At 39.8% G+C, this 21679-nt stretch overlaps 1 protein-coding gene across 3 annotated transcripts; it reads left to right on the top strand.

Moving 5' to 3' along the window:
* The first annotated feature begins 618 nt into the window (after window positions 1–618).
* On the top strand, window positions 619–18372 carry LOC117597989 (NACHT, LRR and PYD domains-containing protein 9-like). 3 transcript variants are annotated; one of them, XM_053236963.1, is made up of 11 exons: window positions 619–758; window positions 1009–1098; window positions 1258–1379; window positions 1798–1914; window positions 2350–2404; window positions 2602–2806; window positions 3095–4874; window positions 10624–10797; window positions 16149–16322; window positions 16557–16733; window positions 16850–18372. In XM_053236963.1, exons 3-11 carry the CDS (start codon window positions 1339–1341, stop codon window positions 16884–16886), a joined length of 2760 nt encoding a protein of 919 aa, XP_053092938.1. In that variant the 5' UTR covers window positions 619–758; window positions 1009–1098; window positions 1258–1338; the 3' UTR covers window positions 16887–18372. The 3 variants fall into 3 exon arrangements, with proteins under 3 accessions (XP_053092938.1, XP_053092939.1, XP_053092940.1); XM_053236964.1 differs by lacking the exon at window positions 16850–18372 and having other exon boundaries at window positions 16541–16725; XM_053236965.1 differs by lacking the exons at window positions 16557–16733; window positions 16850–18372 and having other exon boundaries at window positions 15827–16291.
* Window positions 18373–21679: the final 3307 nt, after the last annotated feature.

The following is a 21679-nucleotide window of genomic DNA, read 5'->3' on the forward strand; positions in this document are numbered from 1 at the left end:
TTCTAGCCAAAATTAAAAGACTAATCTGTTTACATAAATGAATATTTTTTTAATCATAATTTTAACAAGATGTATAAGATTCTAAATGTTTTTAATGTTGTCATCAGTGCCAGCAGCATTCTCTCTGGGAAGAAGCTTCACAAAGTAAACACTGATTCTGAAACAATTTAAATTCACTCAATAGAAACACATTTTCAGTAAGTCATATATAAGGTATAAAACCTGAGAGAGTTATATTAAAATTAATATTAAAATTAATTAATATTAATCACATAGTGCAGGTGATAAATTAAAACAACAATAGTGAAAAACATATTTATTGATGTGAGATGTGAGTGAATATCACATTGGTGAGAGAATGTGTTCCACCCCGAGCTGGACCTTAGCCCCGGATAATCTGTGCTCTAACTCCAAATTCATCACAAACTGGGAAGAAATATTTCTGTTTTCAAAGAATTATTGCCTCTGGCTCCAGGTGCAGTTGAAGCAGGTGATCTGATTTGCTCAGCTTTATGTCACTCATATTTATCTTGTGTTGATTGGTTGAAGTGTTGACAGTGGGCAGGGCATGAACTCACACAGACGCAGTTACGTGGGCTTCAGATTAGTTAGTTAATTGTCTTAATGTCTGATATTAGAGAAAACACACGCAAAACCAGAAATGCTGCAATAAGCTGAAAACACAACGGAAATGGTTTACAACAAAATGGAAATGTTTCAAAGGGATGTGTGGAAAAAAAAGCAGAACTGAGTTAAAGGTATCACGTTAGCTAAGTTATTCATGTGACAAATGTGTTTATATTAGCTTCCTTCATCACTTTTATTATAACTAACATTAATTATTCACATAAAAACTACTTACACACTAATCCTCACTAAGATCAGGATACTTGTTCTCATTTAAGATAAAACCAGAAAAAAATACTGTAAAAACTTAAGTGTCTATATGTGTGCGTGTGTGTGTGTGTGTGTTTATTACTCTACCTCACTGCCCTTTGCCCTCTGCAGAATAAACAGGTAGAGTGTCAGTGAAGGTGAAACTCAACAGCTCCATTTTGTGTCAAGGGGAAAATAAACCATTTCAGGAGTAAAACCACAGTGAGTATCTAAATCTAAAGCTATAATATATAAACACACTGAAGTGACACTAGATGCAGAAGAGTTTTGTGGGTTTGTACTGAAGGTTTAATGTACACAGGCTGTTTTAGGACTTGATAGCGTGACTATTTCCTGTAAGTGAACTCTGTGCTGATACAGGGTTTGATTTAACACACCGATGTTGGAGTGAAGTAAACGTGTGTCCTGCTGTAATCTGGAGAAGGAGACTGGACCTCCAACATGAGTGTGTCTGGAAAACAGGACTTAAAGAAAGATGAGAGGTGAGTTACTTTTCCATTCACCAGCAATAAATGCTGTCTCATGGGAACAGATCTGTATCTCTAAACACTCACTAGTTAACAGAGGAACTAAACTTTGCGATGTAAGAACAGTTTAGAGAAATCATTCACTGAGAGAAGAGTAAAAAGGACTGTGTAATGTGTAGCATAAGAGCAGCATAGCTTTGAGTCAGTGAACTCTACAGGCTTTAAGACCCAGCTGAGTCAGTTAGCTGTGATTGGGACTCCTGACATCAGAGTAATTCCTGAGGTATGAGGCGAGTCTCCTGTTTGAATAAGTGTGCAGACTGTAGCTGAAATAAAAAGATGGAATTATTGGTGTTTAATGATGAACACATTGTTTAACAGTGCTGAGACAGCAGAGTATTAATTATTGCTGATATTTCTGTTGTAATTCTAGAGTGATGGAGGGAAAGAGATCAGACTCACCAGAACCCAGCTGTGTGTCCATGAAGAGTGACTGGTCAATGGAAGAGCCAATTGCCTTCAGAGACAGAGACAGTTCTACTGATGTGAGGTCAGTATAGTGAGGTGTTTTACAGCAGTGTTCCACCTGATCAAACTCACTCGTCTCATTATGAAGCCCTTCATGAGCTTTATCAGGTGTTGAAGCAGTAAAACACTAAACTGTGCAGTGCTGCAGCTCTCGGACTGGCAGTGAGGAAAACTGCTTTAAGAGTTCAGTTCAGCCTGCAGTCCCTGAGCTGGAGGGTCTGTGGTGCTACAGAAGAACATTTACACCTGGGAAGTTCATGACAATATAACTATTTCATTTATTCATTCATTAAAACATTTGTTTCCAAATATGTTAGTGTCAGTTAGGAAATACTGAAATCAGTGTATTGTGTTAAAAGGATAGTGTTAAATATCTGTCTCTGTATTTATTAGTGTGTGTCGTGCAGCTATGAATACATATAGTCCATATTACATGATGTGTTTTGTTTGTTCACAGACCACAAAAGAAGAAATCAAACATCAGCAGAAATCAGGTGGAGTCCATATTCAAGGTGAGTGTCTCATTTATCGTGTGTAAATTTAAGATAATGACAATTTACAGATTTATCGATGTGCAGCAGCATTATGGGTAATCAGACAGTTGTAACGGTGGTAATAGACAGAGACTTTTCTTCTTTTCATAAAATAAAGCATCTCTCTCTGTGTAACATTATAATATTTAGATCTGTTACTGTGTGTTTCTAACCAGGAGCTGGAACACAAAGTCATCACTCTGATAAACAATGAGCTGAAGAGGTTTAGGAAGCTCCTGAGTCCAGATTACCCAGCATGCACTGAGAGGGAGGTGGAGGATGAGGAGGATCTGCACAGTGTCAGAGAGGGAGCGCTGAAGATCACACTGCACGTCCTGAAGAACATGAACCACACAGATCTCGCTAACACACTGCACAACAGTAAGAGCTCTGAGTCATGGCTTTATTCCATCAGGTTCACTTTAGAGAGAGGAAATTGTTTTAGATATTAACACTTTTAGTTTTAAGTTTGATTTTAGTATCATGTACATCTGGTGCTTATCTGTTCTGTTCGTGGTCCAGCTTGTGGTTACTCTGTACAATGGTCCTGTTCCTTCAATAATATTTAGTATGTGAATCAGGAATGAACAGCAACATTTAAAAATTTTTTACATTTTATATTGTGCTCAGGGATTTTGCATTAAAACATGTTAATACTTTGTTTATTAGAGTCTATGGCCTCTGTGTATCAGCCAAAGTTGAAATCCAACCTGAGAGAGAAGTTTAAAAGAATTAATGAAGGAATCTCACAGCATGGAAGCTCAGCACTTCTGAATGAGATCTACACAGAGCTCTACATCACAGAGGGTTGGAGTGGAGACGTCAATAATGAACATGAGGTGAGACAGATTGAGACAGCATCCAGGAGACCAGCAACACAAGAGAAACCCATCAAATGTAATGACCTCTTTAAAGACAGGTCCATCAGAACTGTGCTGACTAAAGGAGTTGCTGGAATTGGAAAAACAGTCTCTGTGCAGAAGTTCATTCTGGACTGGGCTGAAGGAAAAGCAAATCAGGATGTCTTCTTCATGTTTCCACTTCCCTTTAGAGAGCTGAATTTGATGAAGCAGCAAAATCTCAGTCTGATGAATCTTCTTCATCACTTTTTCCCAGAAATGAGAAAAATAGAATTAATAGACTCCTACAAAGTGGTGTTGATCTTTGATGGTCTGGATGAATGTCGACTTCCTCTAAATTTCCAGAAGAATGAGAGATTGTGTGATGTGAAAGAGTCAGCCTCAGTGGATGTGCTGCTGACAAACCTCATCAAGGGGAATCTGCTTTCCTCTGCTCTCCTTTGGATAACCTCTCGACCAGGAGCAGCCAATCAGATCCCTCCTGAGTGTGTAGACCAGGTAACAGAGGTACGAGGCTTCAGTGATCCTCAGAAAGAGGAGTACTTCAGGAAGAGGATCAGCGATCAGAGCCTGGCCAATAAAATCATCAGACACATGAAGTCTTCAAGAAGCCTCTACATCATGTGCCACATCCCAGTCTTCTGCTGGATTTCAGCCACTGTTCTAGAGATAATGTTGGGTGAAGCAGAGAGTAGAGGGATCCCCAAGACTCTGACTCAATTGTTCACACACTTCCTGATCTTTCAGATCAAACACAAGGACCAAAAGTACCATCAGAAATGTGACCCTGATCCTCAGCAGACCAGAGAGAGTATCCTGGCACTGGGAAAACTGGCTTTCCAACAGCTGGAGAAAGGAAACCTGATCTTCTATGAGGAAGACCTGAAAGAGTGTGGCATTGATGTCAGAGAAGTGTCCGTGTACTCAGGAGTGTGTACCCAAATCTTCAGAGAGGAGTTTGGGCTTCACCCGGGGAAGGTGTTCAGCTTTGTACATCTGAGTGTTCAGGAGTTTCTGGCTGCTTTATACGCATTTCTGTCTTTCATCAGCAGAAATGTAACAGAACAACAAACCACTGATCTGTCTGATCTTTTCACAAAGTCAAACATGTCTGATTTCCTCAGGAGTGCAGTGGACAAGGCCTTACAGAGTGAGAATGGACACCTGGACCTGTTCCTCCGCTTCCTTCTGGGTCTCTCCCTGGAGTCCAATCAGACTCTCTTACGAGGCTTAATGCCACAGACAGGAAGCAGCTCTCACAGCAAACAGCAAACAGTGAAGGAAACAGTCAAGTACATCAAGGAGCATATCAGGGAGAATCCATCTCCAGAGAAATCCATCAATCTGTTCCACTGTCTGAATGAACTGAATGATCATTCTCTAGTGCAGGAAGTACAAACTTACCTGAACAGAGGAGGTGACAGTCGTCTCAGTGGAATCAGACTCTCTCCTGCTCAGTGGTCAGCTCTGGTGTTTGTGTTACTGAACTCAGAACAGGAGCTGGATGAGTTTAATTTGAGGAAATATGACCCATCAGAGGAATGTCTTCTGAGGCTGCTGCCAGTGGTCAAAGCCTCCAGAAAAGCTGAGTGAGTATTTTTATTTATAAATGTATTACTGCATGGTTTGTTATTTTAATGTAACACTGAACTGCACTGTTTGGATTAATGCTTGTTAATAATTACTCTAATAATCTTTTAACAAACCTCTGGTCTTTTTACAAAAGACTGTTTCACTTTTTACACTATCACAATATGTCTGCACTGAGGACTGGATGATATGGACAAAATCTTATATCACAATATATTTGGTTTTCTCTAAAATCGTTGGAAAAATGATTGATACAAAATAACTGGATTCATTCATCACTGCTTTGTGAATTCTGTGAACTAAACACCAGTGAAAGGCACTTTTCTTTTCTCCTTTGATTTGAAAGTGACATTGAACAGAACTTTCACAAATCAGAACAAGAAAAAACACAACACTTTCAAAATTGAAACAATATGAATACAATATCTGAAAAGTAAATATTAAAATACTCTATTCAGCTTCAAGTTTCAGGAGTCCAATAGACAGTACCACCTCCCTTTCTAGGTACCATTTCCTCATCTTTTAGTTGGGCTAATGCCTGTTCTGTGTCAGAATGTTGCAGGGATTTTTGCTCTGTGCTTGTTTTTGTAAATCAGCTGCTGAAAAGTAGCTTTTGCCACATTGGTGATATAGGAAAATATCCATCCATATACATTATTCTTTATTCTATTTTTCGTTCTATGATACGTATCACCATCTCGCACAGCCCTATCTGCACTGAAGGACACGTGAGAGAATAAGGATGATTTCACACCTACCTTGTTGGATTTGGACAGATAAAACTTTCTCTTTAGTTTGGATCTGTTTGGATGTATGTGAACACTGTACAGACCACTGAAATAGAGATTAGACTCCTGGCAAGTATTAATAAGAAACTTGACTTACTTACATCCATACGTGAAGAATTCAAAGAACTCCATGCTAGCTTGGAATATGCACATAGCCACATTCAAACCATAGAGAAAGCAAAAACTGAACTACAATCAACTGTCGAATCATTAACTGAACAAATTGGAACAGTAAAAAAAGAAAATAAACTAATGAAGGAAACTATGTTGGGCTTCCAAACCTCAAGTACGCGGGATGATTTGATTTTTACAGGTACAACCGAAAATTCATCTGATGACCCAGAGACACTGGTTAAAGGCTTCATGAAAACACAGCTAAAACTCCCACCAGACGTTATGGATAATATAACATTCCATCGAGTCCACCGCCTCGGTACAAGAACCCACAAAGGACCCAGACCCATCATTGCCAAATTTGAACACTTTAAACAGAAAAACTCGTGAAAAGCAAAGGAAGAGAATTAAAATGACCAAAATTTGGACTCAACGACCAATTTCCAAGAGACAGAAACAAACAGTGGAAAATCTACCTAATTCTAAAAGACAACAGGAAAAACAATAAATGTGCTTATTTGCTTGTGGATTGACTTTTTATTGAAGAACAGCCCTTCCGCAACTCAAAACCTCATGCTGGTCCTCTTATAGGGACACATTTACATTTATGGCATTTGGCAGACGCCCTTATCCAGAGCGACTTACAATAGTGCTTTGAAGTCTATCAAAAATACATTCTGATATTGGCTCGCTAGGTCACAAACTAGGAATACCATCAGTCCAAAACTCTGTTGGGGAGGTGTTTTTTTTTTAATTATTATTATTTTTTTGTGAAAGTGCTAATTTAAGTATTTTATGAAGAGGTAAGTCTTTAGATGTCATTTTAAGACTGCCAGTGACTCAGCTGTTCGGACATCTAGGGGAAGTTCATTCCACCACCTTGGTGCCAGAACAGACAAGAGTCTCGATGCATGCCTTCCTTGTACTCTGAGAGATGGAGGGACCAGTCGAGCAGTGCTAGAGGATCGGAGGGAGTGTGGTGGCGCTCGAGGTGTGATAAGTGCTTTGAGATAAGTGGGTGCTGGTCCGTTTTTGGCTTTGTAGGCGAGCATCAGTGTTTTAAATCTGATGCGGGCAGCTACAGGAAGCCAGTGGAGGGAGCGCAGCAATGAGGTGGTGTGGGAAAATTTAGGAAGGTTGAAAACCAATCGTGCAGCTGCATTCTGGATCAGTTGCAGAGGATGAATGGCGCTCAGAGGCAGACCTGCCAGGAGTGAGTTGCAGTAGTCCAGTCTTGAAATGACAAGGGACTGAACAAGCACCTGTGTGGCCTGTGAGGAAAGAAATGGACGAATTCTTCTGATGTTATAAAGGAGAAATCGACATGAGTGTGTTAGATTAGCAATGTGAGAGGAGAAGGACAGTTGATTGTCCATGGTTACCCCAAGGTTGTGTGCGGTAACCGAAGGCGAGATCAGAGAATTGTCTAGGGAAATTGCAAGATCCTGAGATGGGGATGAATCACCTGGGATGAACAGCAGTTCAGTTTTGGTGGGATTAAGTTTCAGCTGATGAGCTGTCATCCATGATGAGATGTCAACCAGACAAGCTGATATCTGAGCAGAAACATGAGAGTCTGAGGGAGGGAAGGAGAGGATGAGTTGAGTGTCATCTGCATAGCAGTGGTATGAAAACCCGTGTGAGGATATGACCACACCAAGAGATTGAGTATAGAGGGAGAACAGGAGAGGACCAAGTACTGAGCCTTGTGGAACACCAGTGGAGAGTCTGCGAGGAGCAGTTGTGGATCCCCTCCATGTCACCTGATATGACTGATCTTCCAGGTATTAAGCAAACCATTGCCATGCTGCACCACGAATTCCTAGGCTCATGAGGGTGGATAGGAGAGTTTGTGGTTCACCGTGTCAAACGCTGCTGAAAGGTCAAGGAGGATTAGAACTGAAGACAGTTTGGCTGATCTAGCGGCATGTAGCTTCTCAGTGACGGCCAAAAGGGCAGTCTCTGTGGAGTGTGCCGGTTTGAAGCCAGACTGATTGGGATCTTGGAGGTTGTTCTGTGAGAGATAGCAAGACAGCTGATTATAGACAGTTCGTTCAAGGGTTTTAGAAAGAAAAGAGAGAAGTGATACCAGTCGGTAGTTGCTGATGACAGAGGGATCTAGAGTGGGTTTCTTCAGGATGGGAATAACTCTTGCTCTTTTGAATGAAGTTGGTACATGACCAGATGTTATGGAGCCATTGATGATAGTGGTGATGAAGGGGAGGAGGTCTTGAGAGATGGTCTGGAGCATTGTGGAAGGGATTGGATCCAATGGGCAGGTGGTAGGATTGCAGTATAAGTTGATTTGCAGGATCTCTTCTGTTGTTAGTTTAGAAAACTGTGTCAGCGAATGAGAAGGAGAATCCTCAGTGTGTAGTGTAGGAGCAGGAGTAGAAGTGAATGTCTGGCAGATTTTTCTAATCTTCTCATCATAAAAAGTGGCAAAGTCTTCAGCAGTCAGAGAGGGTGGAGCAGGAGGAGCCGGAGGGTTGAGCAGTGAAGAAAAGATGTTGTGGAGCTTGCAAGGATCTTGTGCAGAGGATTCCAGCTTTTCTTTGTAGAAGGCAGTCTTAGCAGAAGTCACTTCAGATGAAAATTTGGACAGGAGAGCATGGTAGGAGACAAGATCTGTGTCGAGTTGCGATTTCTTCCACTTCCTCTCTGCTGTTCTTAATTCTCTCCGATTACTGTGCAGCACATCCGATAGCCAAGGAGAAGGGCTGGAAATCTTCCTGGGTTTAGAGGATAGAGGACAGAGGAGGTTCAAGGATGAGGAAAGTGAGGAGAGGAAAGTGTCAGTGGCTAGCTCCAATGGTAGGGAGGAAAAGGAGTCAGGGACAGGAAGGGATGATAGAGTGCAGGAAGCTAAGGAGGAAGGGGAGATAGAGTGAAGATTTTTACAAGTGGGAGAGAAATATAGATGGCTGGTGGTTTTAGGCAGGATAGGGAGGGTGATGGTGAAGGATACCAAGAGATGGTCAGAGATGTGGAGAGGGGTAGCATAGATGTCTGAAGTAGGAAAGGGGCGACTGAAGACAAGGTCCAGGGTGTTACCTCCTTTATGTGTAGGAGGACAGCTGTTGAAGTTAAGGAAAAGGAATGGAGAAGAGGGAGAAGGCAAGAGGACTGGAGCTTGTCAGCAGGGAGGTTGAAGTCTCCAAGGACAGTAAGAGGGGTGTGAGTAGAGAAAAGACTGAGAAGCATGTCCATTTCTTCAAGAAAGGCCCCGAGGGGACCAGGAGGTCGGTAGATGACAACGATGAGAAGGTTGACTGGAGACGTAACTGTAACTACATGGAATTCAAAGGATGAGATGTTGAGATGAGACAGGGAGAGCGGTGTGAAGCACCATCTCCGAGACAACAGCAAACCTGTACCACCACCCCTGCCAGCTTCTCGTGGAGTGTGCGAGAAAGCATAAGCAGAGGATAAGGCAGCCGGTGTAGCTGAGTTCTGTGGAGAGATCCAGGTCTCAGTTAGTGCCAAAAAGTCAAAAGGGTAATGGGAAGCGAAAGCTGAGATGAAATCAGCTTTCTTTACAGCAGACTGGCAGTTCCAGAGCCCACCTACCACCACTGTTTGAGATTGAGACAACAGAGGAGGGTAGATGAGGTTACTGGTACTGCGGCCTCTGGCTTGTGCATAAAAGCTTCTGGGTCTGTGAGAGGCAACAACAGAGATTGGTTTGAGTCACATGTCTGTGGCTTAGTGAAAATAAAAATTGGGAGGGAACGTGTAGTACTTAACAAAACAAAATATACACCATTAAAGTTGATACTTTCTAAATTTGTGTGTCTAACTGTTGCAAATTATGTTATGTTTCTGATATACACCTTCAATATATCTTAGTAGGCCCTGCCCACAATTCACACCTTAAGGAAGACTGAAACTACTCTTGATTAGTCACCTGAGAGAACTAATTAGCATAGACTAACAGACACTTCCAAACACCACAACAGAATCAACAATACAACAATTCAATAATACAACAATTCTAGTGGCGAGAATCTAGATCCAAGTGAGTCAAGTAGATAGTACACAAAGTCAGAGACTTACCTTACCAGTAGAGAATAAATTCAACTTAAAGCACACATGGACTATGTCTCTCCCCCTCTGCCCCCTGCTCACACAATAACATACACTACATCTCTCTACCCTTCTCCTTCTCATAATGGACTTAATTTTTTTTTTTCTTGTTTCTCATCCACATTCTCACTACACACACACACACACACACACACACACACACACACACACATCTATCTCTCAATTACACAAATGTCAGGTTATTTGTCCCACTTTTCTCTTCCTCTTCTCTGCTCTTCTCTATTATACCTATTTTGCTTCCTCTTTGCTGAATACTCAGCTTTATTATTATTATTATTATTACTTTCTATTGTGGTGTTATATGTTTTATATTATGTGATTACACATGCACAACACAACTTTGGTCATCTGTTGGACAAAATGGGGCTAACTGAGAAATGGGAAAAAATTGCATACAGTATTCAAATATGCATTTCGCACTATATTGTTTCTATATTGCGGATTTTTCCAACATTGAGGATTAAATATTATCAAATATGAGTACACATTTTGTGGTTAAAATATTCTATAGCTGCTCACTCTCACATGTGTGTTATGTACATGACCTAATGGTCTTATAATAAATTGTAGCTGAGAGATTGTGGAGTGCAGAAAGACATCCCTGCTCCTGTAAATGTGCTGATGTGGTGTCCTCTGATTTGTGTGTGTGAGACAGACATTTCTGTTACATGTTAAACTTTAGCTGTATTATGGCTGTGTTTGAGATCAGTGTTCTGACATTTCATCATTTCTCTTCAAGCCTGTTTAAGTGTAATCTGACAGAGGAAAGCTGTAGAGTTCTGTCCTCAGTTCTCAGCTCAAACACCTCCAGTCTGAGAGAACTGGACCTGAGTAACAATAAACTGCAGGATTCAGGAGTGAAGCTGCTCTCTGCTGGACTGGAGAATCCACACTGTACACTGGAGATACTGAGGTACACAGACACACACACACACACACACTCTAGACTGAGACATGTTTGTAATCTGACATAAAAGATTATAGCCCAAATTACATGTCACTCAGTGTAATCATATTGCATCACCTTGAATCTACAGCATCGGGTTCGTTAGACTTCACCCTTCCTACCATTCTGTGTGTGTTTCTTATGACAGCTTGTAGACCTGTCACAATAATTACATTATCAACTTATCGTACGATATATGGACATGACCTTGATCATTTTTGCTGACCTCGATATTGCCCATGGTGTTTACATGTGTGTTTGTTTACATAAGAATGAATGTCACCAGCATTGTAGACATTCGTGCTATGTCTGTCCTCTCGTCTGCTCTAGGGCTGTCAAATTAAAATTTGAACTTCGAATATTTGTCGAATTTAAGATAAAAATGCACATTCGAATGCAAAAGCTGTGTCCATTCGAATTTAAGATGTGTAACAAGCACTAGCACAAATTTTAATTAAAACATACTCTTGAAAAAATGACACGCAAGATATTAACAATGCACTAACAAGTTTTTTTGAAAAAGAAAAATCTAGAAAGAATAGTTCTAGTGTTTCAAATAATCCAGTCATAGAGAATAATGTTGGGGATTGAGCCACTTAAGCTACGTGAGTTGAAGCTGAACAGTGAATGAACACTGGTAAACTGAAGCGCTTTACTAGCGGGTTAATTAACTCATCCAAACACATTCTATACACATATGAGATTAATCAGACATATACACAACATAAACCTAATATTACAACTCGCTTCTCCACAAAATGGCACGAATGCACAAGTGAACTTGAGCTTAAGTAAGGTGCTAGGCAGAACACTGAAACACGGAATAACTAAAGCATAAAGAATTCACAATATTGTATTACAGTTCATTTTATTTATTATTTTGGTTGTATGGTTTGTATGTATTGTGTATGGTTCTAATGTCTGAATATTCTTAAAAATGAAAAGTTCATTGCTCTTTGAAAGGGTGTACTTGCATAATTATGCTATTATATTATCATTATATCAGTGGCATAAAATGGTCTTAAAATGACAATAAGTGGTTTAAAAAATGTCCAAAAAAGGGGGAGTCATGTGACTGGCTGAACATGATGGCTGCTTAGATAATTTGTATGAGTTTTAACATATGATCACATAGTCATCATTTGACACAAAAACCAAAGGCGTAGCTGTTGTAGTGACACGCAGTCTTAATTACCTATTATCTATTACCTGTATCTTAAAATAAAAGTGCTGGAAACCTGGACAGACCTTACAAGTAGGATACCAGTTTGCTAAGATAGAACTCAACACCAGGAAAATTGCTCTTATCTCTGTGTATGCTCCAAACACATTTGACGAAACCTTCTACAATACAATTACCCAGAAAATGCTAGCATTACCTAATTATTCCCTAATAGTCAGTGGCGAATTTAACACAATATGAGACCCGGTGCTCGATAGTTCCAGCATATTGTGGCGGAGGGGAATATGCCACCGCCTTGTGGGGGAAATATTAAGCACTTAACTAAGGAAGACTGAGTGAGTACCAGGATCTTAGTCCCCCCACCCAATGCTTTAGGTCTCTGTATAACGGGTAGTTATATGTTAGTGCCTATCGTGTTATTATGTGGTGCTACAGATGAGGTGAGGTGGGCTCCAGGATTTACTTTATACACGGTGACCCCTGGAGTGTGTGTGTAGATAACCTATAAGAGCTTAGAAGATAAGAGCTTTTGACTGCAAAACCCACCCTTCCCAGATCTAACAAGATAGGTAAGACGCCCCCACTCCTTAGTATAAGTGACTCAACTTAACATACAGAATTTCAGTGTAACTAACCAGAAATATTTATTTAGATGACAAATATTGGACTTAAGGGACAAATTAAATGAGTTGTAACTTATTTCTTTTATTTTGTTCCTTCACAAGAAGAGTAAAAGAATGAAATCAAATGTAAACAACAATAAAGAAAATATCAACAATTTGTGGCTGTTTAAGGTTCAACAGAAACAGTGTGCCTCTTTTACTGCACTGGAAGGATTCACATTCACAATCAGTTTGATTTAATCAGTTCACTTCAGTTCAGCTCAAAATTTGAAAAGTTCACTTCAAAAATCCAGGAAAAATAATACTCAGTCCATTCATGAGTCAGAACGTCCATAGTCTTGCAAAAGAAAGTATTTGCGGGGAAATTCACAGGTCACAGTTCCACGTATGAGTGTTGTTTTTTTTAAAAGCGTCGTTCAGTCTTTATGCTCGTTGAAAAGAAAAGATCACTTGCTTACCAGCATTCAGTGGAAAATGAAGAAAATAATGTATATCACTACATCACTACATCATGGGCAGAGCGCTGAAAGGTGTCCGTATAGGCAGGGTAGTGTTCCTTCACTCTATGATCCCCAACGATTGCCCCCGTGATCCTGAAGACTACCACTCGATCCTACGAGGCTGCAATCCTGTCTAACGGAGATCAGCCCGATAACACGAACAATATACTGTCCCATCCAACAAATCAGCCAACTCTCCTCGCAAAAATAAGCAACGGCATCCACCACGTTTTGAGTTCGTTTGAACTAACAAAAAGAAAAATCTGGATGCAAAACACAAAAAAACACAGGAGTATTCAACCCCAACACTGAATAACTTAATAAAGTCTAACAGCCTGTCGCCCAGCTTCACGCACGAGCACGACGGAAAACTTGTTACGCCACTATTAATAACAGGCTTGTTAAGACGAACGGAGACTTAGAAGCAAAGTCATGCGGCTCTAATGCATGTCATCAGTCTAAACGTAACTTTTTAATGTAATAAAAAGTTCGAAAATTGTCACATCCTTCATCAGCTCGCCGCTGCTCCTCTCGCTCTTTTTTTCTCCCGCCCGTGCGATCGTCACACACCTGAGAAAGAATATAGCGGCGCCCGTGTCAAATTTGAAAATAAAAGCTTTTGCGAAATAGAACTTGTAGATCCCCTACAATATCAAGGTTCAGAGAAAGGGAGCTCGCAAGAACTCTGCATTCTTGGGCTAGTAGCTTATACATATCACAATTTATGACTGACTTTAAGGAATTTATTAGCTTTAACAACGGCTCGGTGGAGGACCCTAGGATATTATGGGATGCAATCAAAGGCTTCATAAGGAGTAACGCCATGTTTTTTTCTAATCTGCGTAAAGCTAAGTCTGCTAAACTACAAAGCCTTGAAAATTTTTAAAAGTCTAGTCTCAGTTACAGCATGGTCAAAAAATAAATAAATGATATTTTAAAACAGCGTTCAGAGTTTCAGATTCATAGGACTAGACAGCACTACTATTTCCAAGGTGCCAGTCCTAGTCATCTATTAGTGAGCAGTTTGCAGACATTGCTGCCATTAAGACTCCAAATGGTAATATTACCACTATAAAGAGTGGTAAACCACCTAAAGAGATAAATGATTAGTTTCCAATCTTTTTTTTATGTCACCTTCTGCGATCAAATAGGCTCATTTCTCATGAATACGATTAACTACTCCATTGAAAAGGGCAGTTTTTTAAGGGGTGTTAATACAGCCCTAATTTCCTTACTCTTGCAAAAAGATCCAGTTGATTGTGCCAGTTACTGACCTCTCAGTCTTCTGAATTCTGTCCTTAAAATCTACACCAAACTCCTCACCTGTCACCTTCAGCACCATATGCCAACATTAGTAAACTGTGATCAGACAGGTTTTATTAAATCTAGACAAGCATCAGATAATGTCTTCTTCACATAATCATTGCTGCAGCACATATTAACGATCCTGTAGCAGCACTCGATGCTATGAAAGCTTTCGACAGGTTGGAATGGTCATTCTTATGTTCAGTCCTTAAAATGATGGGCTTCAGAGAAGGTTTTATCCATATGGTTAAAGTGTTATATGCCAATCCCTCTGCATCTGTGTTAATGGGACAAATCTACTCTTCTCTGTTTCCAGTTTCTAGGTCATCACGCAAGTGGTGCCCCCTTAGTCCAGCACTTTTCACGCTTTCTCTTGAGCCTTTAGATGATTCTCCAATGTTCCAAGGTGCTACACATCTCGGTTCATGATACTTGCCACCACTTAGCCTTATATGCTGATGATCTGTTAGCATTTTCGAAAATCTTTTGGAGACTATACCTCATTTATTAACCATCTGGGAGGAGTTTGGATGCCTATTTGGCTTTAAAATTAACTGCTCAAAATCTGCCCTTTTACCATTAAATGAACCTGCCATAGCATCATTTATTCCAGCCACTATTCTCATTGTTTCACACTTCAAGTACTTAGGAACTGAAATTTTCCCCTCTCTCAATCTGATTGCTAAACACAACTACTCCTTAGCTTTTACCAAGGTGCAGCATGCTCTAGATAGATGGATGAGCCTCCCTATTTCTCCTCAAGCCTGAGTTTCCATCATAAAAATGAACATTCTGCCCAGAATTTATTTTGTTAGCTCCATGGTCCCAATCCCCCTTCCCCACTAAACAATTTCTGGAAAAAATTACATTCTGTTGTGTCTAAATACATATGGAAAAACAAATGGCCCTATCTTAAACTACCTACTCTGCAGAGGAGAAGGGAGGATGGTGGATTGAATGTCCCCAACTTCGAAACTTTACTGCTGTTCATTTGTGCTTAGACCAGTACTCACTTGGCTCGACCCCAAAACTCCTGTCTCTTGGCGCACACTAAAGCAGAACATAGTACACCCCTGTAAACTTCAAGATATCCTTTTTGTTAACATATCTAATAAGCAGTGCCAGCTGCGCCTAGGCCCCATTATATTCCATCATGGTGATTAGTTGAAAAAGACTGTAAAATATCCTGTGAATGGCATACTCTGTCACCTATATTCAACAATGGGGGAATACTAATTAGAGGGAAACCCATTACTACAGCTCACTGGGGTAATACAGGTGTTTACTATCTGAAGCACATATATGATGACAAAGTTCTACACCTCTTTAATGAAACTGGGAATCAGTCTGATCTTCCACGGTCCTCCTTTTTCTTTTAATTGCAGCTTAGTTCAGCTCTCAGAACATGTGGTGTACCTCTGCAACACCTGCTACCCGTTCATCCTATCTGTAATCTATTTACTGTGCAGAAGAAGAAAAACGGCATTGTTTCTATTCTCTATCAGTTTTTACCAAAAGCCTCTTATATGCCACTTCCTTTGGACTGTATATGGTGGCGAGTTTGTCCAGATTTAGAGCCTGATTTGGATTGGGATGCTGTGTGCTCCAGCATTCAAGATGAGTCTTGCAACCCTGATCACCAGTTGATTCCTTTTAATTATTTCTACAGAACACGCTTGTTCTGATATTTCATCATTTCTCTTTCAGGGTGTGGGAGTGTAATCTGACAGAGGAAAGCTGTAGAGTTCTGTCCTCAGTTCTCAGCTCAAACTCCTCCAGTCTGAGAGAACTGGACCTGAGTAACAATAAACTGCAGGATTCAGGAGTGAAGCTGCTCTCTGCTGGACTGGAGAATCCACACTGTACACTGGAGATCCTGAAGTATTTTTTATATATATATATATATATATATATATACACACACATACAGCAAAGTTTTAATAAATGCAGCAACATCCAGTTTTCATCTGTGGTAATTGTAGTGATCTGATATAATTTCATTGTTGTGTGTGTGAGATGGAGAGTAAATGTACTGTATATAAAGATTTTGTGTAGTTCATGTTTTCAATGCTAAAACTGAGTGTGGTAAGTGTGAGAAGGTTTTCTTTCTTGCAGGATGTGGCGCTGCAGTATTACAGATGAAGGTTGTGCTGCTGTGGCTTCAGCTCTGAGGTCAAACTCCTCATCACACCTGAGAGAACTGAATCTGAACGGTAATAATCCAGGAGAATCAGGAGTGAAGCTGCTCTCTGATCTACTGAAGGATCCACACTGTAAACTGGAGACACTACAGTGAGTTACTGACTTACTGCCTCTTTACTGTACTGTATGGTACTGAATAATATTCACTGTGTACTTTGTAATATTTTCACCTTTTCTGTGTGCTGATGCTCTTCTCTGTCTTTCAGAATTAAGGATCATAAATTCACCAGGACTGGCGTATGACAGGAGTCTCACCTCAAACCTCTTTTCCAGGATAAAGCAGTTTTGGTGAAGCGTTAGAACCCGTCCCACATTTCCAGCAGTTTGGGAGCTGAATCATTCATATTCAGATATAGAAGTTCCATAACAATAACCGTGACTGATCACATCCTTTTATCTACTCAGCTACAAGTTACTTCAGTCTTTAATAATGTATTTTACAATCCAAAGTCAAATCCTTCAGCGTCTACACACAACACAGAGATATCATCACACTGATTACACAAATACACATCCATGTGTTGTAGCTTTTTAAACCTTTTTTAAGCTCCTTATTTCTATCTAACATTTGTTTCCCCACTGATTGATTCACAGTTGTGATATTGATATAATTTTTTCCCTCTTAAAATGATTTTCAAACCTCTGTTCTTTGTTTGCTAATCTGTGGTTAATGGTAACAGGTGTTTGCTTGATTTGTTGTTATAGTGATAAATTGACCTCACTTCTATCTGACTGGTTCCTTGGGTACAGACCAGCAGGGTTCTTGTCCCAGACTTGAACCATTTTTGATGAACAATAACTAGATATTTTCTTGTGAAAAAGTACAGAACAGTTCCAGTACTGGTACCTTTTTTCAGTACAAAAACATACATATGATCTGATTCTACATGAAAATGTCTTGAGTTCAAAATGTAAGCTCACGTCACTGAGCCTGACATCACTTCCTGTACACATGAATAGAAAAGACGATGGCCGTGCTCATGATGAGAAACTGCACTGAGGATTTTATACCTCATCCTGAAGAACGAGCTGATCATTATTCACACTGGGCAGGTAGAACACACTGAAACTCCTGAGCTCCACACCTTGGTGTACTTTTAGCTAGTTACGGCCATGATGAACAACATTTCTTCCTCTGTCCTTCCTCGGTTTGACTCCAGGGGAGTCTGAGGTCCTGCAATGCGATGATAAATATGTGGTTCCTGGTCCTCTGATGAATATTTCAGCAGTAGTGTTCTGAAGCACATCATCAGGTGGTTAAAGTGTGTGTGTGTGTAGTAATCCATATAAGCCAGCTGTTCCAATATCTGTTGCAGTGATAAGATGCAGAGGGATGAGATGATGGGAATTATCCAGGGGAAATTTTAGGAGTGTTTAAAAATATACAGTCAGGTCCATAAATATTGGGACAGTGACACAGTTTTGGTAATTTTGCCTCTGTACACCACCACAGTGGATTTGAAATGAAGCAGTCAAGATGTGACTGAAGCGTAGACTTTCAGCTTTATTTCAAGGGGTTTAACAAAAATATTGCATTAACCGTTTAGGAATTACAGCCATTTTTTACAGAGTTCCTCCATTTTCACAGGCTCAAAAGTAATGGGACAAACTAATATAATCATAAATATTAGGATTATTTTTATTACTTGGAGGTAAATCCTTTGCAGTCAATGACTACCTGAAGTCTGGACCCCATGGACATCACCAAATGCTGAGTTTCCTCCCTTGAGATGATTTGCCAGGTCTTTACTGCAGCCATCTTCAGTTGCTGCTTGTTTGTGGGTCATTCTGCCTTCAGATTTGTCTTCAGTAAGTGAAAAGCAGCTCAGTTGGGTTGAGGTCAGGTGACTGACTCGGCCATTTAAGAACATTTAATTTCCAAGCTCTTGGGCTGCGTTCACAGTATGTTTTGGGTTGTTATCCATCTGTACTGTGAAGCGCTGTCCTATCAGTTTTGCAGCATTTGACTGAATCTGAGCAGAAAGTATAGCTCTGTACACTTCAGAATTCATCCTGCTACTTCTATCTACAGTCACATTATCAATAAACCCCAGTGACCCAGTTCCATTGGCAGCCAAACATGCCCATGCCATAACACTGCCTCCACATGTTTGACGGATGATGTGGTATGCTTTGGATCATGAGCCCTTCCTTTCCTTTCCTTCTCCATACTTTTCTCTTCCCATCATTCTGGTACAAGTTAATCTTGCATCAGAACTGGTCAGGCTTTTTTTAGAGGTTTTTTAGCAAAGTCTAATCTGGCCTTTGTGTTCTTGAGTGTTACCAGCGGTTTGCATCTTGAGGTAAACTGTCTGTATTTACATTCATGAAGGTGGCTCTTGATTGTAGACTTTGACAATGATAGGCCTACCTCCTCCAGAGTGTTCCTGACTTGGCTAGATGTTGTGAAGGGGTTGTTCTTCAATAAGAAAAGAATTCTGCAATCATCCACTTTAGTTGTTTTCTGTGGTCTCCCAGGCCTTTTGGTGTTGCTGAGCTCGCCAGTGCATTCCTTCTTTTTAAGAATGTACCAAATTGTTGATTTGGCCCTCCTAAAGTTTCTGCTATCTCTCTGATAGGTCTGTTTTGGTTTTTCAGCCTAATGATGGCCTCCTTCACTTGCATCAACACCTCTTTGGACGGCATATTGAGAGTTCCCATGAACAGCTACCAAATGCAAATTCAACACTTGGAATCAGCTCCAGACCTTTTATCTCCTTAATTTATCATGATATAAGGAGGAAACAGGCCACAGCTAGCCATGAAACTGCTTATCAGTCAATTGTCCCATTACTTTTGAGCCTGTGAAAATGGAGGAACTCTGTAAAAAATGGCTGTAATTCCTAAACGGTTAATGCAATATTTTTGTTAAACCCCTTGAATTAAAGCTGAAAGTCTATGCTTCAGTCACATCTTGACTGCTTCATTTCAAATCCACTGTGGTGGTGTACAGAGGCAAAATTACCAAAACTGTGTCACTGTCCCAATATTTATGGACCTGACTGTATATATAAAAAATGATGGAATCATCAACAAAAAAAAACACAATTAGTACTTTGTTGCTCCTTCTCTGGCTTTTATGACAGCCTGAATTCTTTGAGGCATAGACTTCACTAATGAAAAACAATATTCCCCATCAATCTGGTTCCAACTTTCTCGAACAGCAGTTGACAGATCAGCTTTGCAGAACAGAGCCTTATCATGGACCATCATTATGATGACGTTAAGAGATTAATAATGTTCTTCTCTGGTGTTCAGTTTACAACATGTCAAGATTCATTATTCTGTAATCTCACACCAGCTAATTACAGTAAACATGTATATGAGTGTAAGTAAGCTCATGTGATAAAACAAGTGAAAGAGCTGAACTAGAAAGTAACATGCATCACTGCATCTAAGTCTGACAGTTTGATATTTAGATTTAAAAAAAAAAACTGTAACTGAAAAGCTTTAAGTACATGCACTGTATGTATTCCTGTCATTTAATACAGTTTTGTATATATGTTGTATACACTCACTGTCCACTTTATTAGGAACACCTGTTCACATTCATGCAGTATATTGGCAATTTACAACATCAAGTATAAAATATATAAGCAAATAAGCAAAAAATAAAGATGTTTTTAATTTATTTATCCTCATGAGACTCCATAGTGTTTACTGTGGGATATTGAGCCTCATTTCTGCCTATTAACATTGATAAGTTTAGTTTTTTACTATATGTTTCTGTAGTTATGAGGTAAATTATGATAGTTATCATGTAAAGTTTAATATTTACTAAAGAGATTTTACACAATTTCTTAAATTTAGTACAAATAAGTTGAAATAATTAGAAATGTAGAATATTGCAGTAGTCATGGTGATGGTGATGTCACAGAGATGGTACAGATTTTTTCATTAGGACTGCTGAAGGTTTGTTCATTTCTACTTTGGGAGCTTCATCATTCACACTCGCAGATTCAGGTGAGAGAGATTTCTTCTGTGTGTTAAAACTGACAGGTGTGTAAACTCCACACACTCTGAGCACACCACAGATTAGAAATACATGAGTGTAAAGACGAGTGTATGACTGCGTGTACAACTCAATACTAATATTTCATTACAGAGAGTGAAACCAGGGTTTGAAGTAGAGACAGCACTGATCCCATACCCAGTATCAGTACTGGGCCGATACCAGCAAAAACAAAATGATGGATATCGGATATCAGAAAAAACATATTGTATATCAGATCCTGTAACAAACGGAGAAGAATTGCATTTTGGAAATAAAGAGACTCAATTGCTTTTTCCTTTGTTAGGATCATTTTTTTGTTATATGTATACATTATCCTATTTATTATTTTCTTTCCAGTACAGTTTTTTTAGGTCAGTCATTCACATTTATTTATTATAGAGGCAGCAGAGAGGGGAAACAGCTGAGAAATTCTCACTTTTATAAAAATGAATAGAGAATATAAAAATAAAACTGCCTTTCAATTAATTCAAAATAACCTAAAACATATAAATCAGCATAACCATATAAACTGATAGATTTCAAAAAGCTTAGTGAAGAAGATGGCTGTGCTCATGATGAGAAATTGTTCTGAGGTTTTTATACCTCATCCTGAAGAAGGAGCTGATCATCATTCATGCTGGACAGGTAGAACACACTGAATCTCCTGAGTTTCACACTTCAATGTACTTTTAGCTAGTTACAGCCATGATGAACAACATTTCTTCCTCTGTTTTTCCTTGGTTCGACTCCAGGGGAGTCCAACGTCCTGCAATGTGATGATAAATACGTGTCTGATGGGAAGAACTGAACATTTCCTGGCCCTCTGACGAGGTGAGCCACTCCTTCTCCTCTCACATGTTCAATATTTCAGCAGCAATGTTCTGAAGCACATCATCAGGTGGTTAAAGTGTGTGTAAGTGTTTGTGCAGTAATCCACATAAGCCAGCTGTTCCAATATCTGTCGCAGTGATACGATGCAGAAGGATGAGCTGATGGGAATTATCCAGGGGAAATGTCAGGAGTGTTTGCTACATGTGGCTGA

The sequence above is a fragment of the Pangasianodon hypophthalmus genome, chromosome 9, assembly GCF_027358585.1.
Source record: "Pangasianodon hypophthalmus isolate fPanHyp1 chromosome 9, fPanHyp1.pri, whole genome shotgun sequence".
Lineage (NCBI taxonomy): Eukaryota > Metazoa > Chordata > Actinopteri > Siluriformes > Pangasiidae > Pangasianodon > Pangasianodon hypophthalmus.